At 43.0% G+C, this 23,578-nt stretch overlaps 1 protein-coding gene across 3 annotated transcripts in view; it reads right to left on the minus strand.

The window, feature by feature from the left end:
- Nucleotides 1-23,578, minus strand: part of fgf13a (fibroblast growth factor 13a) — a 143,394-nt gene that overhangs the window by 65,775 nt on the left and 54,041 nt on the right. For all 3 annotated transcript variants that reach the window (XM_080774703.1, XM_080774704.1, XM_080774705.1), the window contains exon 3: nucleotides 6,552-6,719. In XM_080774703.1, coding sequence (XP_080630829.1) covers nucleotides 6,552-6,719 — 168 coding nt within the window. The remainder of the gene's footprint in view (nucleotides 1-6,551; nucleotides 6,720-23,578) is intronic.

The following is a 23,578-nucleotide window of genomic DNA, read 5'->3' on the forward strand; positions in this document are numbered from 1 at the left end:
GCTTCATAGTGATGTCATCATTTCTCTCAAAAGGTGTACACTACAACACTTATACAAGCCCTATACATTTCAGCCATTTGAAAATAGCATTCTTACAATGCAAGCTTACAATGTGTCCCATTGTGAGCTTGTAGATCTGCTACTTTAAAGATTTTTCATGCATTTGAAAACTTGAAACGGGACATTCTGTAGGCCTATAGTACTTTTACATTTGGTAATTTATGTACATTTTGGTGACAATACTTTTGTACTTTTACACAAGTATATTTTGTTTGAATTCCGGACTTTTACTAGTAACATAGTATTTCTATATTGCAGTATTGATACTTTTACTTGTAAAGAAATTTGAGTACTTTTTCCACCACTGCCTAAAATATTCCTACTCGTCATTATCATCACTTATGACTCATTGGTAATGTGTTAGCGAGTGCCTGCAGCGACAGCTGCTTTTAGGTAACCTTCCAACTATTTTAAACACTTAAAGGGCCTTTCAAACGGGCAGCGATGAACGCAGACGTTGTCAACGACAGGCCTGCTCCAGGTCTGCTCATGAGGGGTGTTAAAAAAAAAGCTTAACAGAATCCAGTTCTGGTGCGTCGCTGGTGTGCACGAAATGACCAGCGGTTTTCGAGATTAGCTATGCACAGACAGACACTCACACAGACGGGGGGGGACGACACACAAGATACACGAGATAAATGATAGCCTCTTTTGCATTTACTTTCAGCTGCCTTTTCCTGACCCCGACTTCATCTTCTGCACGGTTGTTTGTTAGGTTAATACAAATAAAACAGAATGGAGTTAAGGGTTTATCATCCCCAGAAAGAAAGCTATTTACCTTGCAGTCAATAAGAATTGTACAATATATAAAACAATTAGATAGCAAAATAACAACTCAGTCTATCTCTGTCTGCCTTCATTTCTGCCTTTGAAACACCTCTCTCTCTCTCTGTGTGTGGCTGTCACAGAGTGCGCTGGGAGGAAGAGGAGGAGGAGGGCAAATGGGAGAGAAAGGCTAATTAAATGGAGCGTGATGGAAGGTAATAGACCCAGCTACTTGACTCTGGTCCCCTCGCTCGCCCCATGGGCCCCACAGTGGGTCCTTGTTAATGTTGTGTCTTACACACCCACTACTGCCATTTGTTTATCCCTTGAGGACTGAGTTAGGCCTGGAGGAGACAGAAATTAATTCTGCATCAGCATTTTTCGTAATCTTTTTTTCAATCCCCAGAGCACAAGAGGGAATACTGTGTAACCAGTGTTAGTTTGTGCGACAGTTTTCTGAAATACCTCATGTTTCTGGTGCTCAATATTTCATGTCAAGGACCCCAAAAATATATGTAATTGGCCGCCGACCCCCATCTGAAAATATGTTGTTCCAGGGACCCGGCACAGCCAGGCTGTGAACTGAAGGCACCCGTGACCTTATATCACAGACATCACTTATTCATGCCGTTTCTATTTACGGTACACGTTGAATTTGAAATAAATAGATGGCGCAATAACACTGTGATAATGCTCAGGAAGAAAGAACAAACAAACAAACGCACTTCAGCTGTTAGTGGAGCGCGAGTGCATCCGGGGGATGTGTGTTTGTCTCATGTCAACACAGCAGTAGCAAGCAGAGCTCAGCGTTGGAGAGAGAGAGAGAGAGAGAGAGAGAGAGAGAGAGAGAGAGAGTTTGAGAGAGAGAGAGAGAGCTGCTGAACAGTGTTGACAGCAAAACATACAATTCCATTTAGTTTGTCATATTTTAGTCATCTGAAATGCTTTAGTTTTAGTCTAGTTGTAGCTGACAAATTAGACAAACATTGTCAATATATTTAGTCTTAGTTTTAGTCACCATAGATTAGTTTAGTCATCAGCTTAGTTTTTTTTAATAGTTTTTGTCTGTGAAAAAAGGCAGTCGATGAACATTGTTCGTCATAGTTTAAGACGACAAAATCAACACTGCTGCCAACAGGTCCTCAACTTGGCTGGATCAGTTCTTTTCGGCATTCGATGAAGTATAAATTAGGCTTAAGTTAATGATCCCATGGAAAATGTGGGAGGGTGGGGGGGGGGGGGGGGGGGATTCCGAGGGATTGCAGTAACATACAGTGGGGAACGACAGGGAGACAGTAGCTATAACATCTACACTTGTGTTTACATTTGTGAACGTCTGGAGGCGAGGCTCAGAGCTCGATAAATTCCACACCAGGCCTGCTCTGTCTCTCTGGGATTTAGAGAGTGTGGGCGAAATCGAACAGTTTACCGAGGAATGAGAGTCTGTGTACAATCTTGACTATACATGTTTGACAACAGAGAAAGAGAGAGAGGATGTGCATTTAGAGTGTGGGGTTATTTAAAGAACAATCCACGATGGGCAAAAGACAACAACAAACTATTGTTGTCATCACCACATACATACACAGAGTGTATGGTGCGTGTGTCCGTTTCCATGTAAATGATGCGTGGACTTGGCATAGGGCTGAATTATGGATGGAATTCATAGAGATCTTAATCTGGTGGAGAGACACAGACAAAGAGAGAAGCAACAGCAGACAGAGTGACAGGTATTTAATCCATTCTGAGCAGGAACCCCTTTTGGTGTATTAAGCATTATTATTATTATAATTTAGCCATTGAAAAATAGCAAATCTACAAGCTCATAGCGCTGCACTCGTAGATCTGCTAAAAAAAAATATCGTGAAAATGTGGCACAAATCTCTGACTATAAATTCTTTCACAGCAAACGTTTTTAATTCATGATTCATGGGAGATCCCTGGAACAACATATTCATGTCAAGGACCCCCATCTGAAAAAAATTCAGATGGGGGTCCTTGACATGAAAATGTTTGAGCACCACTGAAATAGAAACATGGGTTTTTTCTGAAAAGTTGTCAGGATTTAGAAGGCATTTGTAGAATCTTCCTCAGGTCTAAATGGGTTAAATGACAAAAGAAGAAAGAGGCCTTGCCATGGAGGAGCCAGAAGACAAACGCACCGATAGAGTTGGACATGACAGTTATTGCGCTGCCCGGAGCTCTGCCTGCCGAGCTGAGCTCATTTTCCTCTGACACCGTGTGGCCCTCATTCACACTTTATCTCTTTTATCTGCGTTTTATCTCGTCTCCCAATACCGTTCAGATAGCTTGCTGCGCCTCATCTCGGCAGTGCTGTGTAGTGCGTCAGAAGGTTTCAGATACCCAAGGACTATCTAAAGAGGACGGGAAGCGAAGACCGTATGGTGGACTCCATGTTGCTCCCTGGAAGGAAAGAAACATGCGCAGTTGAGACCAGGAAGTTGTACATGACCAAATTTGGGCATGTACTGTCTTCATGTCTTTATGTATGTAATTGTCTTGTTCTTTGTGTTATGTCAAATGTGTGTATATGTGTTCTGCATACTTGGCTGCTGGGTCGCAAGACAAATTTCAGTGTGAACTGACAATAAAGTACTATATCATATCTCGTATAATTTCTTGTCTGTGCTGCACTGACACTATTGCTTCAATCTAACTTGTGGTGTAGAACAGTGGTTCTCAAAGTAGAAAGAACAGCTATTCTCAGGGTCTTCGTTGTTGACAAATCTAATAATTTCGGTTTGAAATGACACAAATCTTCTCTTATGGGGGATCCCTGGCACAAAATCTTCTCAGATGGTGACCAAACATGCCACATATGTAAAGTTTGGCAGTCACTCGGCGTGAAAAAGTTTGCGAATCACTGGCGTAGAAAACTCATTCATCACCGCAACATGGATCCCTTTAAATGTTGTTACCATGGTTACAATTCAGCGTGATAGATTTCGCCTTCTAAAATATACGAGGTAAAAAAAATATATATATATAAAAAAAAGCATGACTGAGTGAAAATGAGAAATGTGCTATACTGGCTTGTCTGTCTTGCCAAGGATTTATGTGGCATGTTGTAGACAGGTTTCTGGGATTGCTCAGTGTGCATCGTGGCTTAACTCTAACACTGTTGTGTAGCAGCACTGACATACAACATAAACCCCATACTCCAGACAGTCAGCACTGACTCTAAACATAAACCCCATACTCCAGACAGTCAGCACTGACTCTAAACATAAACCCCATACTCCAGAAAGACTCTAAACATAAACCCCATACTCCAGAGAGAGAGAAGGAAAGAGAGGACGAATAGGAAGGAAGAGATATGATGCTATATCGTTGCTGTCAGAAAGAAACCTCCATATTCAAAAATAATTGGGGGTTCCCCGTAAATGAATGCCCTGGCCTACGTGATGGCATGCTACACCGTCACAGAAAGGTATGAAAAATAGCAGATCTACAAGCGCTTCAAACACTCTATTTGAATTTGAATACTGAAAAGCAACAGTTTTGGACATAGGTTTCCATCCGAAAGAGACAATAATAATAATACGCATGTGATTGTGTGTGTGCGCACGTGCGTGCGCTCCAGAGTATTACACAAACTCCAACCACGTCAGGCGTGGATGTTAATGACCGACGGCCCTGTGTGGACGTATACGTAAGAGTCTCCTCTCCTTCCTTTGTAAACTCAGTCACGTCCAACTGGAGCTGCAGCCAAACTGAATAATGCATCCTTCTGCAGACGGACCTCTCCTAGTGCATGCACGCACGCACGCTCGCTCTCTCTCTCTTTCTCCATCTCTTCATCTGTCTGACTATATACACATCTCGTTTTGCTCAGTCCCTCCTTGACTCTCTCTCACTCTCAGCTTTCCCTACAAGTATACAGAAATAAATGCACGTTGGTTGTTTGTGTCCTTCCAAAGATCCAACACACGATGCCACCGCAGATGAACAGGTCCATAAACCGAGCACGGCAAGGTCATACCAAGAAGGCCATCCCTCAGAGGCAGCAGCGCACACACGCACACACACGCACGCACGCACGCACTCACACTCCTGAAGTAGTATACTTGTATAGAAATTGTATCTTACCAATCTGGACGTCTGAAAAGGAAAGCTTTTTTGGGGTTGCAATCTTAGCACTCTACCATGAGAGGGATCAGCGATATATGAAGCAATCATGCCTGGTTACCTGACAGTACAAGTACAGTACAGTACAGTACAGTACAGTACAGTACAGTACAGTACAGTACAGTACAGTACAGTACAGTACAGTACAGTACAGTACAGTACAGTACAGTACAGTACCATGCTGGAAGCACACAGGGATCTCAGGGTACTGCATGCACTGTACTGTACCACATGTCCTCATGTCTACTAAGACTGATGGAATAACACACACAAAGCGCACAGGCATCATGGTTCTGAACGCTCCAGGGATAGGGGAGAGGTTTAGAGAACAGTTATGGTGGAGGGACCGAGGGAGGGAGGGAGAGGCAATAGCACAGGGGTGGACAGAAAAGGAAAGCAAAGGAGGGGATAGACACTGTACAGCAGTGGTGGAAAGTAACTAATGTACATTTACATACTGTACTTAAGGCCCCTCCTATATACAGGTTTAATGTTTGTTTTACATCATTACATCATCACTGTAAGATATGATTTGTTTTAAAACTTTACTGGAGTATTTCCAATGCCTTTACTTCTACTCCACCACATCTCAGAGAGAAACACATTGTATATTAGTTACTAGTTAGACTATTATAAAACATGCATTAATGACTTCAGGCCCACGACATGCTGTCAGGCTACATTGCAGCACTGCAGCTACGCCAGCGGTCATACATTTGAAAACTTGTGAAACTGGACATTCTGCATATGGAGAACTTTTAGTACTCCAAGTACATTTTGATACCAATACTTTTGTACTAAGTACATTTTGAATTCCTGACTGTTACTTCAAACAGAGTGTTTCTACTTTGAAGTATTCGATACTTTACTTTTACAAAAACACTTTTCCCACCACTGCTGTACAGTATACATTTGTCTTATTGTATTATTGTAGTTATGCCTAAATTATACTTGAATAGTTTATTCATTTATTTATTACTGTTTTTTATCATCAGTTGTATTTTTTCCCCCCAAATTTACTGTCAACTCTGATGACTGAATTTGACCTTGGGATCAAATAAACTCTCAAAATATATCAAATAATATCTATCTACTAGAAGGAAGGAAGGAAGGAGGGGGCATTGGGTCAAAGTAGAAATGGTTGGTGAATGCAGGGGTACAGTCGGCTGCATACTCAGGGGGTGAGGGGAAGCCAAAACTGATACTTAAGTTGTGTAGTTTTTATGACAAGAAATCATTATCATCAAACATCCAATAGGGATGTTTTCAGGGTAGGGAGGGAGATCATCACACACACACACACACACACACACACACACAAGAGCATAGGGAGAGACAGCGCGAGAGCATGTCCTGCATGCACCCTGCGAGCAAACATGCATCCACTTCAGATAGTCTCACACTGTGAGCATATGCTTCCTAAAAAGAACCGTTCAGACAGAATATGCCCTGTCCAGGACGGGACAGGGAGGGGATGGGTGACGGGACAACAGGGTGGGTTGTGGCGGGGTGTCAGCAAATAAAAACAAGAAAACACAGCAAAGGGTCTGGGGGGGGGGGAGGGTGTACAAACAAACCTTCGGGCTCTGAGTTCTCTTTGTGGACGACTTGCTTCAGCGGGCAGCAGAAGATTTCATGACACTTAGCACGAAAGGGGGACCCTTTACTCCTTATATCCGCCGAGTGGATGGAGTCCTGCCGTAACATAATGTACTCCTGGGTACCTGGGGCAGCATCATCCTGGACTGGGGTGGGGTGGGTGGGTGGGTGGGGGTAGCCATAATAACACAATGAACTGAGGTTAGAGAGCTCACCACCACACATGGAGGAAAGAAAACACACAACACAAGAACAACAGCAATAAAGAGAACTTTAAAGTAACATAATAGTCGAGAGAAAAGAGCGTGCGTGAGAGAGAGAGAGAGAGAGAGAGAGAGAGAGAGAGAGAGAGAGAGAGAGAGAGAGAGACGGGGATGAGCGACAGGAGACATCCAGAGAGATATTCACAGGTAGAGAGAGAAAGATTCAGGACATACAGTAGAGTTCAATAAACAAACTTAAATCAAAGACAACTAAATGAAGCAACAGTGGGAGCCTCTTCATTATAGCGGCATTGGTCGATGCAAAAGAGGGTATTAAAAAGAGGAGTATAGCAGAGGATTTCGTGTATTAGTGGGTAGCTTTTTACTGTGCCGTGCACTCGGATGATGACTCTGACGACTGGCCGCAGCGGCTGGCGTTAGGGGTGGAGGCTTGTGGGTTAATAGCGAGGTGAGTGTGCAGTCAAAGCAGGATGGAAAGACAGCTTAAGCAGACCTATACAGTAACAGTATAGACCCCTCCTCTCCTGAGCACATAATGCATGGAACCCCCCCCACACCGCTCCCGTTCATAAGCAGACAAGCAGATGCAAATGCATGCACAGGGCTGCAAGCCACTCCCTGCATACTGTATGTTGCAGAGAAAGAATGATGAAACTTTCTGTCATGGAGGAGTCATGCATCAGTGGTGATTCTAGGCAATCTATATGATTTGTTTTATTAGTATATTGTTGGGGTCTAGTATAGTGAAGAGACAGGACTTTAGTGCCTACATGCCTATAGTGTGCATTTGATCGACTACAGAGGAGCACAGTTGGCTTCTAGACCACTGGCCTATTTTCTCCATGTTGATGGATTGGCTAAAAGGGAATCAGGCTCCGCTAAATGGCATTTTCTTCTAATGGCCCCGGGCACCATGCCTGTCTAACACATTCACTAGCTAATGAAAACAACTGCACAGAAGGCTTCAATACTGGACTGTGTTAAATCACGTCCTGCCATTAAACCACTATTTACTTAATTCCTGTCCAATTACGATGCATGGAGCCAACTGTATATTCAATTTAACAAAAAAAAAGCAAGGCAAAATGGATTCCTACATTTTAAATCCAACAATCCTATCCTGCACTGACTTTAGTATAGCTCTTAATGAATTGTTCACTATCAAAGGAACAGGGTCCTTTAGTATGGCTGCTCGGTATCCAGAGAAATAAATATGTTATGTTGTAACAACACAAGCTTTTCCGGGTATGTCCAAAATTCTAAAATGTGTTTATGTATCGTTCGTAGTACACAATAGCCTACATTGCCATAATAAAGTGGCAAAAAGCAAAACTATATGCTGCCCATGCCAATTAAATAAAAATGATACAGTATTTCTGTGAGTGCCAGTATTGGCTTCCATTGTAAGGGAACTTTTCTAGGACTATAAGAAACTTTTACATTAATTTAAGCCTGCAGCATATTCCAAACATATTTCCCTTTTCTTTTTTGCTGAAACAAGTTTTCTGAGGACGATTCTTTTTTAAAACAGTGATTTTTCTTTTACCACGGATCATAATGGGCAAGTGTCCCTGAGCAAGACTCTTAAGGGTATATTCACTGATTTCATTTAAATTCAAATATCACTTATTTTCTTGTTTTGTTGTGATAATCCTCCCTACTATAGAGCGTGCTGACCATATAAGGAGTTCCTCACTATCCCCAGTTAACCCCTGCTGGTTAAAAAACCATAGGTTTTCCTGTACTAAAAATTCTGGGTTTGTCAGACTCCATGCCTATGTTGACGAAAGCAACTCTTCTCATATGGTCTGATTACAGCGAAAAAACGAATTCTAACACACTGGAAGAAGGAAGAGGCTCCTGCATTTAAGCACTGGTTAAATGAAATGACTAGTACACTTCATCTTGAGAGAATAAGGTATTTCCTGAGAAACAGGGAGAGACAGTTTGATAAGATTTGGCTGCCCCTTGTCCATTACCTGAGTAGAAACGATTAATAGACAGGATACCATTGATATTTGACTGTACGCCATTTTCTTTTCAGATGTTTTCCATGAGCTTTCTATCATTTTATTATATAGTATGCATATGTCACTGAGCAGTATGGGTGGGACGGTTAAGGGATTTCTTTATCTTTTTTGTCTTTACTTTTTATTTCATTTTGTTTCATAAAAATAGTATTTCATATCATAATGTTTGTAATAATTTATCCGTTCAATAAAAACATATTTGACAAAAAAAAACAAACATAGGTTTCGTATTTGGCTACATTGGCCCAGCCTTGATCCGATCAGGATAGAGAGGGCCTTCCGCCAATAATGATCGAGAGGGGGCGGGCCTTAATGTGCTATTGGCCTGTCACGTGTAGTGCGTGCATGTGCACATCTTGTTCCGAATCACGCAAATCACTGAATGCTCTTTTAACCACAAACGGATACCATCCCCCCCAAGCGCTCATCATGACCACCTGAGCAGCTGGGTGAAGCTATGGACTATGGATGTGTGCCATCGCTTTTCATCAATTAATTGCCGTCTGATAGCGTCTGCAATCCCTCCGAGAGGGATAATAGAGGCATTTCTATTCGTACTGTACCAGTCTATGGTATATGCTGCTGGCAGATTGCGAGAATAGAACATAAATCACCAGGACATTGAGAGTCTGACCAATCATACACAATGTTCGCATTGGTGACTCTGGCCGGCTGGCTGGATAAACTTGGAGATGCAAAAACTGCCGAAAGGAACTTCCGCAAGGCACTGTGTTTGTTTGCTCCACAATGACTTAATTCTATAGTTCTTATTGACCTGCTGAGGAAGTTCTACTTTAGTGCTGCTTCTTGTTTGACTACAGACAACGTACACCAGACTACTACGCATAACAAGCACATTCTATATAGACTACAGACAACATACACCAAACTACGCATAACAAGCACATTCTATATAGAGTAATAGAACAGCAAATTAAACGCATGAAAGAAAGAATACACAAGGAGAATGAATAGAAGGACCAATTAATAGCCGCATACAACTGTGGATGCAGCCCAAGTTATCCGCTCTATAAAAAGAACTGAGACAAAGTTATAAACTATTGTGCATTTCTGGTACAGAAATAGCAGCAGGAGAAGGGCACTTCAAAGGGACGCAATAATTAACATTTAAGTGTTTAATGTTGTCCTTGTTCAGAGACAAGGTAAAAGCTGCCATTAAGACCTATATATATATACACACTTTGTTGTACGATGCCTATAATGATATGACCAAAATAGGGACGTCAATTTTACAGTGGTTAAACATGACCTCAGCCAGTGGCAACGGCTAATGAGTCTCATCTGATTGTCCTTGTTTACACTACATTATCTAGATTACTGTCACAATTAATGCAAACTGATTCACAATTACCGAGGCGGGGAGATTGAGAATTGGAAAGCGCCATAGTAGCTGAGTCAACGTTGTATTGCTCACACACACACACACACACACAGTTTCCAAGTGGTGCTGCATCTTTGTGCCTCCTTCGGGTGCTTCGCTGGTTAGCGCACGACACAGACGCGTCCGCCCTGGCAGGAGGCCATACACTCCACAACTACTCAGCATAACCCCTGACCTCATGAAGTTTTTATGGGGTTTTGGATCCAGGAGTCTGCTCCCCGGAAAACTACGCTCCCGACTCGCAACAGCCAGTGGAGCAGAACTACAGAGACCTTTTCTTTTTAACCCCGGGTGAATACAAAGCAGTAAAGTGTCGGACATTTCCTTAGTTCAACGACTGAGAAGATACTGCAGTGCAGAGTCTTAAAGTCTTAAAACGTTAGCGTAGTTTGTTTGTACTCATTTGCAACTCAGAAATAGAACCCTTTGGAGTGGCATTGCAAACTACAGTGTTGTAATTCCCCAAGATACTCCATTGTAGTAAATGGTGCATTTATATAGCGCCTTTATCCAAGGCGCTTTACGCATTACATTCACACACAGATGCCGGAGGAAACCATGCAAGGCACCAACCTGCACATCGGGAGCAATTAGGGGTTCAGTCTTACTCAAGGACACTTCGACACCAACTGTGGGGGAGCCAACAGGGTTCAAACTGGCAACCTTACGGTTCCCATCCGGTCACTCTACCCCTGAGCCTCCGCCGCCCCTAGTCTTGCCTAATCTTTAAGATATATACACATCGCATTTGAGAGCTTTTTGAGTGGTGCAACCACTCCAAAGGAACAGCAATGCCCCTATGTCCACGTACGTGTCCCCATGCACCCCATGTTTAGAGTACCAGTAGGGGCAAAAGTGGCGCTGTTGTCCTAGAAACAGAGAGAGAGCGATAGTGTTGCACCGTTGCCTGCGAGAGAGAGAGAGAGGTGTCTGCTAATAAATAATAATATAAATGCTAATTCCCCCACGCAGTAACTGTAAGTAAGTAAGTCCTTTCTCGACCGTTTCGGACACGGGGCGGCTCGCCGGAACCGGGCTGGCTACCCTGGGCGCGTTCCTGGAAGTTCCGCGTTGCCTGGAAGTTCCGGGACCCACCGGGGACCCCCACACGGAGTTGCACCACTCAGTTCACACGGGTGTGATATATCACGTTTTTTTGGAATAGCCTTCAAAGAGCCTTGAAACTGAGGAAATTGGTCTCTCTGCCTGGAGCCAGTTGGTTCTTGTCTGTACTGTAGCTGTAGCTATATATTATTTTGACGAATTGGCTAAAATTGTAGACGTGCGACAGACACACACACACACACACACACAGGTCTGAGAGGTAAAGTAAACACAAAAAAATGAACTGCAGGCCAATCATAAAATCGATGCGGTATAATTTCTGTACTTTGCTGGTCCAATTGCGTTTCCGTCTCAAAACAACCCAGTCTTTCACACTGCCGAGTGCTGCCTATAGATACAGAAGCAGTCCACCCTGATGGATCATCAGGGAGAAGTTTATTTGAGCGCGCACAAGTTCGAGTGACATGCTCTCACCTCCATCAGAGAACCCAAATGAAGGGAGTAAACAGTGAAGAGATAACACAAGGCAGATGTGATTATCGCCCACAGCAGGCAAAGGGGGTCAAACTTCACTGAAACACGGAAGACTAATGCACACTGGGCCTCTCTCCGTCTCTCCTTCATCCTGGCCATCCCATGTATCTGATGCCAATGCCTAGTGGAGTGTGAGAGTGAGGGAGCGACCGTGTGTGAGAGTTGAGTGACAAAGTGACGGAGTGAGTCTGAGTAACGGAGAGACACATAGACAGACTCTGGGGGACTTGGACCAACACCTAATTCCAGCTTGTGGTTATTAATGAGCCCGCTAACTGCCAGCTCATCAGAGGCAATAAAGATGAGCAACGGTGGGTGGCTTGAGAGGACGGCCATGCAGAGGGAGGCGGGCGGGAGCCATATTTTACTGCCCCGTCTCGTCTTTCTCCCTCTCCTCCCTGCTGTGATGGAGCGCGTACGCACGTACGTACGCACGCTGGGGGGGGGGGGGGGGGCATGATGAACGGTGAGATGCGGCCTGGGAATAGCGCTCCCCCCTCCATCAGGCCCAGCCACTCAGAATGAGCTGTCACCCCAGTCGCATGATGGGCCATGATATACAGACACCACCGCTCACACACACACTGGAGCTGCAGCACCGCAGTATTAATGACCTTGTCGTCCCTCTGCTGAGAGACACGAAAGGAGGCAACAGGAGCTGTGTGTGTGTGTGTGTGTGTGTGTGTGTGTGTGTGTGTGTGTGTGTGTGTGTGTGTGTGTGTGTGTGAGAGAGAGAGAGACAAGTTTCCAAGTTACGTTTATTACTATAGCACTTTAACCCTAGCTTTGGTCTCAATGGGTTTTACAGGCCAAACAAAAAAACCAATGACAGGCTAAGAGGATATGCCCTCAGGCTATTCAGCAGTGACATGACATTGCCGCTGTGGATGGATCCCAGGCCTTTGCCCTCCCATATCAGACTCCACAAGTGCCCTCTCGAAGTGCCCTCTCGGCTGGCGTTTACAATAAGAGACTTTTTCTAGAACGGCCGAAAGCCTTAAGGGCATTACTGTGCCTTACAGCATCTCAAACCTTTCAGGGCTCAGGTCACCCCTGGCCCTGTAAATAACCTTTCATCCATTGATGGCACCCTGAATTACATTGATAGTACTGTATAGCACCTATGTCATATTACAGTACATAAACATCTTTCCCACTTAGATAAAGTATGTCACGAGGAAAACCTGAGTATCCATTTCGGAAAGATTGAAAATAACTTTATACTTTATACTATAAATATATATACATACATACATACCGGTACATTTAACCACTTGAATCCAACCACAACGCATCACAACGTGACGTGTTGTGAGTTTGTAGATCGGCTATTTTTGGTAAAAGAGATTTAGTGTAGAAGATTAAAAAATAAGTTTCAAATCTGTTTCACTCAGTATAGTATAGACTAGGTACTTGCTCTTTGTGGAAATTAAATACTTACACTTTAGGTCATCTGCATGTTAATGAAGGTGATACAAACACACAGGTGCACTTTATGGTTATGAACGTTCCAATTCCCTTCTCCCATTTATAATCTTGAGTTCATGCACCTGTCTATATGGATGTGGGTCTGTTATCTGTCTTTCTGGCAGCAAAAAACTACTAGACCAATTAGTATCATATTTTGTGAGCCTGCTGCAAGCATGCCAAGGAACTAACACCCCCCCCCCCCCCCCCCCACCACACACACACACACACACACACACACACACACACACACACACACACACACACACACACACACACACACACACACACACACACACACACACACACACACACACGAATAGATCAACGACTGTAATTGGTGCCGAAGATCACTATGCCTTCCATACAGAGAGATAGAGAGAGCGCGAGAGAGAGAGAGAGATAGAGAGCGAGAGTGAGAGAGAGACCGTCAAGCCCACATCTGATTAACTGTCACAGCCCTGGCCACAGTCTGTGCCACACCCTCTCATCCACTGCCCTGATGACTACCTGGACCCACCTGTGTACGTCTCACCTCACCTGCTCCCTAATGAACCTAGTCTATATATAGCCCTTGATGCTCTCATGTGATTGTTGGTTTATCAGTTTGCTCTGCCTTGTGTATATGTTTATTCTTGCCTTGTAATGGTGTACCTTATTTCTAAGTAAAGACTTTAAGTTTATTCCTTGTGTCCTTGAGTTCTGCATTTTGGATCCTTACCTGACATTAACAGCAACATACATTTAAAAATGTGACAACATACTGCACGTGCATGAACACGGTTACGTTGTTGATTGTTTCAAACGTTCTGTATTAGAGCTCTAAATACAGAGAGCCGAGAGAGAGTTTGATGCTGTGTCAGGCAGTGGTAATTAGACGATAATCATTATTATTGTTTATCTTGATAAAAATTAAAATAAACGGCTCACGGTAATCGTATCGCAATATTTTTACAAGCTCACAACACATTGTGAGCTTTGGTTCAAGTGGTTAACAAAAGTGGCATTTTAAGAGTTTTAAGCATATTTTGATTATCACGATAACAGCGTAAATCGCAATTATTTGTGTCACAATTATCGTAATTTGAAATTTTCATATAATCCCATACCTGGCTACCCCAATGATAATACAATGGCCCGATATGGTGACCTCCAGGAATGTTGACAGGAACGTCAAGCCCACATAGAAGGCTGGATAATGCACCTCCATCGACCACATAACTGCACCGTCCCCGTTTTCCATTCCAGCTTGAAACCTGCGTGGCATTCCGTTCAGCCCTCCTCTCTACCCTAGCTTCCTGTATACCCAGACACCATTTGACAAGCGCAAGAAACGGATAAGAAAGACAGACTACCTATGCCGTGCGGAATGTAATTTAATATTAGCCTATCTACAGTGCATACAGTACAGTGTTTACACCACGCAGCAGTGTACAGTAAGTGCCAAACGATGTCCTTGCGAGACCGAGCGCAGGTGTTGATGGGTTTTAAAGTGACCGAGGTCAGACGTTGGCGACGGTGCTCACAAATGGCACCTGTCATCTCATGTTAAACTCCATGGACGAGTGTTCAAGGACACATTGTGTATATGTCTATTAAGGTGGTCTCATTCTCAGAGTAACAAGCTCACATTTCATCACACACACACACACACACACCATTGCGGTAAAGACAGACTGCCTTTCCCACTTCCCATATTTTCAGCCTCGCTGATTTTGTTTTTCCTGATTGCATAATATTTCATATGCCTTCTCATCATACTACTAAGGCTGCAACAACGAATCGATTAAATCGATAAAAATCGATAATTGAATTCGTTGCCAACGAATTATCTTAGCGATTATTATCGCGGGTGTTTTCCAACATTAAAATGTAACATAAAGCTGCTTTCTTTTTACCGTTCAGTAACGGCACTAGGCTGAACGAACAATATGCAACGGGTCAACGGGTACAACACAAGATTGTCTTGAACGTGACCAGAGCAGCTCCCCCCCCCCCCCCCCCCCCCGCCCCCCCCCCCCCGCCCCCCCCCCACACACACACACACCGCAACGATCCTGTTGCAACGTTAGCTTGCTAGCCTAGCAAGGTTGTGTTTACTGTTGATATAGCAGCTATCGCTAACATGAGGAACAGAAACAAGTCCTCTTTGGCTCTCCGTGTTCATCGGATTCTTTATCTTACATAAAGAAATACGAGCGACCTGTTAAAGAAGTTAAGAACACAGCGTGGGGACAGAAGTCACAGTGACAGACTTGTACTGAGCGTGCCGTATGTGACTGTGAGCATTGCGGGCTGAGAGGACTCCCCCCTCCGCTCCCCAGGCTCAGGAGGGAGGGGGCTGTTTGACTGTACTGTGCGCTGGGCAGGAGCATGTCTTAACGGTAGAACGGAGCGGCACTAAAAGTCAGCATTGCAAAAATAAAAAGTATGATTTTATAGTAATGATTTATATAAAAGTAAGTCAATTCTGTCTTTCATATATTTGATTTATCCATGAATATTTTTCTTCACAGTTAGGTTTGTGGGCAGGGGGTGCTTAGGGGGTAAAGGGTCTGTAACAGAGTACAAAAATGGAACCAAATGGACTCAACATTGATTTTACAATAGAAATTAAAATATAAAAATTGGGGTCCCAGAGATAGAAATGGAAAGAAAGACAGTCAGCTATACACGGTCAACATTACAGATTACAGTATCATTACAAGTAGGAATGGCAATGAAATCAAATTGGATAAAAAAGGGGGTAACATATTCATTTTGAAGGAGTATTCATTTTTATTATCTTTATTGTTAGTTACAACATGCCTAAAATAACTTGAAGCTAATTTTTTTAAGTAATTGCAAAAAGGTGCCATAATCCGATTAATCGATTCATCGTTTAAATAATCGGCCGATGAACAGATTATGAAATTAATCGTTAGTTGCAGCCCTACATACTACTACTCATTACTTTATGTTGCAGTATATTCACCATGACCTTTTGTTACAGCCTCATTGTCAACAGCAAACACTTAAATGCGCGCGCGCGCACACACACACACACACACACATACACTGTGTGGTACACATTGTTGGCATATTGTGGTGAGCGAAAAGTATATTAGCTGAATTAGAATCTGAATGAAGCACAGTGTCAGACACAGGTCTGTGCCCTGAGGTATGTGTGCTGCTAAAATAGCCTGTCCTGAATTGAGTTTAGTCTGGCTCCATCTCAAAAAAGGAAGTTTCTATTTGGACTGGAAGTCACCTTGCAGGCAAACGATGACTCCAGTGAACTTGAGGTTTTCGTTGAAGCACAGAGTGAGCTAGCAGATTTTATTCAGGTTCTGTCATTCCTCTTGTGTTCCTCATCGTCTCCACCAGGCCGAAGGCATGGGGAGAGAGTATGTTTAGCACTCCGTCCGTCCGTGTGTGTGTGTGTGTGTGTGTGTGTGTGTGTGTGTGTGTGTGTGTGTGTGTGAGTCCGTCCGTCTGTTACCAGCAAATCCCGGGCACCGTTATCCCGGTCGATGGCAAATTTTGCACACACCCTCCCTGGATGCCAACGATGAACCTCTGCCCCACATTTTCCAGAACGGTCCGTTATAGCGCCACTTTTGATATATTACTCCTCCAGATTCTGTCCAAAAATCCCGCAAATCGTTACACACCATCTCTAGTCATGTGTTCAAGCCGGATCTGTCCGATATTTCATATTCCATCCTAACATTGGCTTTCAAAGTTTGCAAGATTGGCCAGTTTTGAACAAAAAGCCTCAAATCATGAACGCAGCGTGCAATTTACGTGAAATCTTTCACAGACGTTCCCACTAGGCTGTGGGAGTATATCCCACCTTTTCACATTGGCCTGTTATAGCGCCACCAACAGGTGGATTTTTGCTAAACACATTTTTGGAACAAAATGCCTCAAATCATCCAATTGCCATCCAAGGCGTAAGAAGAAATGGCACCCTTTTCACATTGGCCTATTATAGAGCCTCCAGGAGGCCACAACCTGACCTGGCCTTGTGGAGACCTGTGCCCCGAGGGGCACTTCATCTAGTTCTGTCTTTTTATTTGCCAGTAGCTTTCAACAGTCACATGATAGCTAGAGAGAAATCTCACAACGCTAATCAGCAAAATGTATCACTGAATAAATTCACAGGAAATGACGCAAAACCGACTCATGCCAGACAAACTGTGTCTGGCATGTTTGCCTCACTGTGAAGGGGAGGTGTTTCTTCATCAGCACCAGATGGAGATGGAATTGGATGATTCTCAATAATCCAATCACCACATGTTTGGTGATGTTTAAAAGGGATTTTTATTTATTTATCCCGAAGACAGTATGTGACCAAAATGTAAAAAAGCAGGGAAAATAACAAATTCTGTCCCCATTTTATTCTTCTGCTATTTTTTTAAGAAATTGAAAAATCTTGAAAAACCACTGCTTCTGGAGACAAACTACTGCTATCTGACCCTCTTGGACGGATTATCGAATCATGATTTAATTATATACAGTATTTCCATTGTTTCACAGAACTTTGTGGAAAAAACCATTTGTCTCTTTTTCATAATGACATAATATCCTGTTGGTGTACTCCATGTCTTGAGAGCAGTGTTGGTTTTGTCGACTAAAACTATGAGGACAAATGTTTGTCGACTATTCACTACTACTACTATTTCACTGACAAAAACTAGTTGAATAAAAACTAGACAAAAATGTTAGTTGAGAAGAGATCCAATAGAACTAAAAGACAAGTCACTTTGTTTGGCTGTGCTCACGGGTGTTGCCCTCTGAAAATAGCAGATCTACAAGCTCACAACGCATCACGCACAATTCACAAGGCATTGTGAGCTCGTAGATCGGCTATTCAGCATGCAACCAAGTTTAAGATCAGGCATTACGATGACATCAAGGTCAACAAAATCAACTGTAGATTTAGTCGACTAATACTAGACTAACACTAAAAACTTGCTCTCAAAATCACCACCGATGTTGTGAGAGAAACGTGTTTTATTGCTTTAAATCATTTTGTGCGGGAACCCCTTTTGGTGTTTTAAGCGTTACGTTATACTTGAGCTATTGAAAAATAGAAGATCTACAATCTCTCATCCCATGGGCATAAAGTAGAGGTGTGGTACGGGAGAGAACGCACACAAACCGTTTCCACCAACGCTGGTGATTACTCAGGCGCCGTGTGAAACGGTCACGGCTCAGGCCACGCTCTGAGCACCAATGCAATTCATTTAAGTCAACGTATGTGGAGACTAGGCTATGAATCCTTGAGTCCTTCATTCACCAGAGGGTGACAACCTATACTGGTGTTTATTCATTAAGAGAGTGGAGCTCACCTCCGTATACCATGAAGACCCCTTGACCCCTTGAACCCCCCCCCCCACTCTCCATGGACCCCATAAACACAAACGCACACCCACAAAAGACCTCACATATAAAGTGCATGACGTATACAAAGACAGTGAAACTTTCCAAACGCACATGAAGCCTTTATCGTCTGTCGGGTGGAAAGAACCTCATACGTCCAAAGCAGTTACTTTTCAGGACTCGAGATTCAAATTTAGAAGAAAGATCCACACGTTTGAAATTTATGCTTTTGTATGAATCTTTACTATGACTAAGCAGGCCATTAATTTAAGAAAAAACTAAAACTTAAGTTAAAATATGGAGATACTGTATGAGGTTTCTGCCCGACAGCAACGATATATCGTCTTACAACTATTTTGCTGTAGGGCTGTTCCATTTCTAACCATAATACTGATCGAGTCATCTTCTGTGTACTCTGACTTAAAACGACCCCGAAGTCATGCTGAAAAGTTTACTCCAGACTATGATGTCACCGACTTTCCACCCTCCGTGACCCTGACATTTTCCTTGTTCGCCGCATTTGAAAAATAAACTGTAAAAAAAAGAAAAAACTAAATGACACATCAACGGCACAAGTGTTCCTTTAACAACATGAACCCTATAGCGTCTCTACGCTGGGTGCATCATCGCGCATGTACCGTTAGAACATACTTAACAAACATTTGGCTGAAATAGGAAAGTATTTGACAAAAAAATAGACAAACATTTGGTGGAAATAGCAAATCTACAAGCTCACAATGCGCCGCAACCATTCGACATCCAGTGACATAATGGATTTAGTTTCAACCTGTGATTGAGTCAGGTGAGCTGCGAGGTGACAAGAGGGCTGTTGAGAGATGGTGAGTAACAACAGGGTCAGATTAAGTGGGGTTGATTCTACTCTTGACACGCTGTCACACCAACAGCAGTCCCATCATTACTCTTGGCATTAAGACAGGCACAGGGAGAAGGATCGGTTGGACAGAACGGTGTCCGTGTGTTTTATGGTGGGGATGGAGGAGAGGCTTCCCGACGCAAACGCGCCTGGCAAGGCGAGATAAATGATACAGAGCTTTTATCCCACGGAAAACGTATCGATCCGGCATCGTAGCGTGACCTTGAAGAGGGCTCGTTTGTCTTCATGGTGCCGTGGCAGCTATACCTTGACCTTAGGGTTATAGGGTTTGTTATAGGTGTGACTTTGTGTCGGATGTCCACAGCTGCAATGCATTATGTGATCATGTTACATCACCGGGTGTCTCTTTGTATTCACTTCAGTCTGAGGAATGGCGAGAGCCCGACACATCACAGCAGCACTCGGGTGAAGACTGAATTAGTCAAAGCCGAAGTAACTAGTTAGAGACTGCTGCTCGGCCGAAATGGAAATTCTAAAAGATATTCTGAAATACATTTTCATGAACACAACGTTGTGAATGGTCGAACGCCCTTCTGTTCAAGAGCAGATGACAGCTTTCACCCAGGCACCCACGGCATTCCGTGGGTGGAATTACAGACTAAGTAAGGCAATCAAACATTGTAGAAGATATCTAGGCTGGGCTTAATGTTTCCAGTGACCTGGGCCAGAGGACCAGTGAGTGACCATGGGAGACGTTCTCACCAACACTTGATCCTGGTTACATGGTGACAGAAAGACCACTCAGATCATACGTATGACACTTGGCAGCACATTTTCCAGTGGAATTGTACTGTGAATATTAAACCCATTAAACCATTAAAACAGGGAAAACATCCGTGTCATTTTGCAACACAATCTTTTATACCACTTTAACTATATGTTATACTTTGGCTATTCACGGGCAAGGTCGTGTGCACGCGTGGACGCATCCGCCTCGTTGACGGTAGACTGCTGGGCGAGCGCTGGCGCTTTGGCATGGGGGGGGGGGGGGTCAGATCAACATGGAATGAATTCTGCACTGGCCATACAGTATATGGAGCGTGTCTTGAGTGATTGAATTAACTGAAATTTTGAATGAACAGGTATAAGACAAAAAGGAGACATTAACAAATATGGAATGTCAGAACAGGTTCTGAAATATATCCATATATGGAGATCTACGGTAATAGTGATCTCCATCACTGATGATGTCACGAGACCTGGGCACCATATAGATTTAATAATAATATAAATAATCAATAATATTGCTGTGCTACATACATATGCACATTTATTTTTGGGTTTCTGGTTAGGACAAAACATACATTTTTGGCTTCTGGTATATGAGACAGTGTTGAGTCGACCACAAAGGTGAGCACCAACAAAACATGAGAAATTGTGCCATCACGCTGTAAATACAGCCTGCCCACTCTACAGCCTGCCCAAGTCTTTTGGCATTTCATTGAAGTGGCACAAGTGAGTTGAGTGTTGCGAACCCAAAATGCTAATGCTTTGAAAGGACTCCGAGAGTGCCGCTCTGCAATTGGAGTGGGAGGTAAATAATCAACAGGCTGCTCATGTCCTCTTCATATTTTAAACACCGTGCACCCTCAGAGGCCCTGTGTCTCTCTGGCCCTATATGAACACAACACGCACTGATGGACAAACACCGTGCACCCTCAGAGGCCCTGTGTCTCTCTGGCCCTATATGAACACAACACGCACTGATGGACACACCGTGCACCCTCAGAGGCCCTGTGTCTCTCTGGCCCTATATGAACACAACACGCACTGATGGACAAAGTACTCAACCACAGTACTGTATAGAGAATAGATACTCCTGGTCAAATGTGACACAACCACGAAGGAAAGGTTGCCCAGTCAAAAAGGGACTCAAGTTAAAAGTGGAGAGGAATTGCTTTGAAAAAAATATATTTTTTTAGTCCAGCTTTTAGTTTATGTAACCCAAATTTTGTCCCAACACAAACATTAAATCCCATTGACAAGGAATGGACAAATTGGAGTGTTTGTGTAAACACAATGGCCATGATCTAAGTCAAAATATTGATACATTTAGTTTGTTCCGTCCTCCATGACAGGGAAATCCGAACCTCATACAGAGATAATCACCAGTAAGACGCGCAAACGCGGGAAGCGAACGCAGCTCGTACATATTTGGGTTTTTTTAAGATTTATTTTTAAGTTATTTTTTTTTTAAGTTAAGTTATTTTTAAGTTAAGTTTTTAACTTAGCCATAACCATATAAGGAGTCCCCAAAGCAGCTATACGTCCAAATATGGAGTGTGTTGCATCAATCACAAACAAATCACTCAGCTCCATATATGGGCACAAAGGGGGGACACACAGACACACAGACAGACAGACATGATCTTCTAGGTCTCATAGTAAGTGCTCACTGCATTCGCAATCACTGCGTTCGCAATTAATTAATTAATTAAATTAATGAATTAAGAAAAGCATCAGATTTAACCCATTCAATCCGGGAACGCATTTGTGTCGTCTTAGTTATATTAGAAAGAATATCAATCACAAATCATTTTGAATTGATCTTGTAGAGGTCTGTTATTTTTGTTTTTTGAAAAATCTTGATCTTCATATACTGTAGGCTACATACATCATTTTGGGGGTCCTTGACATGGACAAGTTTGAGCACTAGCCTACTTATATAGCAACTTATAGGTTTTTCGGAAAACTGTCTAAATGGGTTAAAAGGTTTCCTGAGGATAGCAAACAGACAAAGACCATGCAAACACCAGCACTACGGCAGATTAATGCTAAGGATCAGAGTCCCTGCAATTAACATCTGACAGGAGCAAATAGGATTGTGGAGCATATCTATACTATACTCCCTGCTTAACCCACCCAATACTGTGGGAGGGGGTTCAACTGTAATAGGATCAACACATACAGTACGACTGCACTGTGAGCGACACAGAGAAGCTTATGATATCAACCTCCAAATCCCCAAGTGTGTACGTATGTGTATGTACATACACACACTTATAGAACATCAGCTTTACATTAAGAGGCACAGAGATCCAACTGTTGAGCCACGACATATGGTCATGCAGTTTATGGACGTAATGCGACGAGATTAAAGCTTGCCTTCACTATATGGGTTAGCTCGAGAGTGCTTTAGTGACTTTTAACCCCTTTTCAATTATACAGATATCATTCTGTGATTCTACATTAGCCATTCCACATGGATGCTCACAGCCCCCTCGGCCAATATGCTAAATGTTGTAGTGCGATGTCGTGCGCACGCACACACGCGCATTGGGGTGTGGTGCTAATTCGCATATCAAACCCCTCGAACCCCCATTGAAGGCTTATAATGGGGAAATAGCCAATAATGCACTTTTGCACACCGTCCCCACCTCTTTGTTGGGGATGTAACAACTACAAATAAAGGTAAGAAAGCCCTCTAACATGGAATTCTCCTTTAACACAAAACTATTCTGGCCTTTATCTTTCGATGTCAGCCTTTTTTTGCATGATAAAAACTTGCCACAAGGAGGATTCTCTTGAAAATCTCAATTGTATAATGCTGTGGAAAAACAGGGGGGGGGGGGGGTCGCAAGAAATCAGGCAATGAAAACATCCCCAGGCACTAAATACTGTCACACACATTCCCATACTGGCCTGCAGACAGACCAATATGTTCACCAAGCACAGTCTGCAGTTTTACTCAGCACAGACCAATTAAAATGACAGAAAAGTCAACTGAGGAACCAGTTACCAGCCTATAAATAGCCAACATCTAAAAATAGTGTTTTTGGACAGGTTCCTTCGATTGTTTCAATAGTGTCATGGATTGCATAAACAGACCTAAATTGTGACCTCTATAGATACAGTAGGCTGTTACTTTTGTGCTGCAATGTATGCCATTTGTCATATACTTGTCTAAAGAAAATCAAGACTGATATTAAAAACTGTTTGATAAATAGTGTTGCGCGTGAACATGGATTCATATGCGCATCACATGCACAAAATGAAACTCGTTGTGCTGTCCAATTCAAAT

The sequence above is a fragment of the Protomyctophum bolini genome, assembly GCF_963924005.1.
Source record: "Protomyctophum bolini genome assembly, chromosome: 10".
In the NCBI taxonomy this organism is placed as follows: Eukaryota; Metazoa; Chordata; class Actinopteri; order Myctophiformes; family Myctophidae; genus Protomyctophum; species Protomyctophum bolini.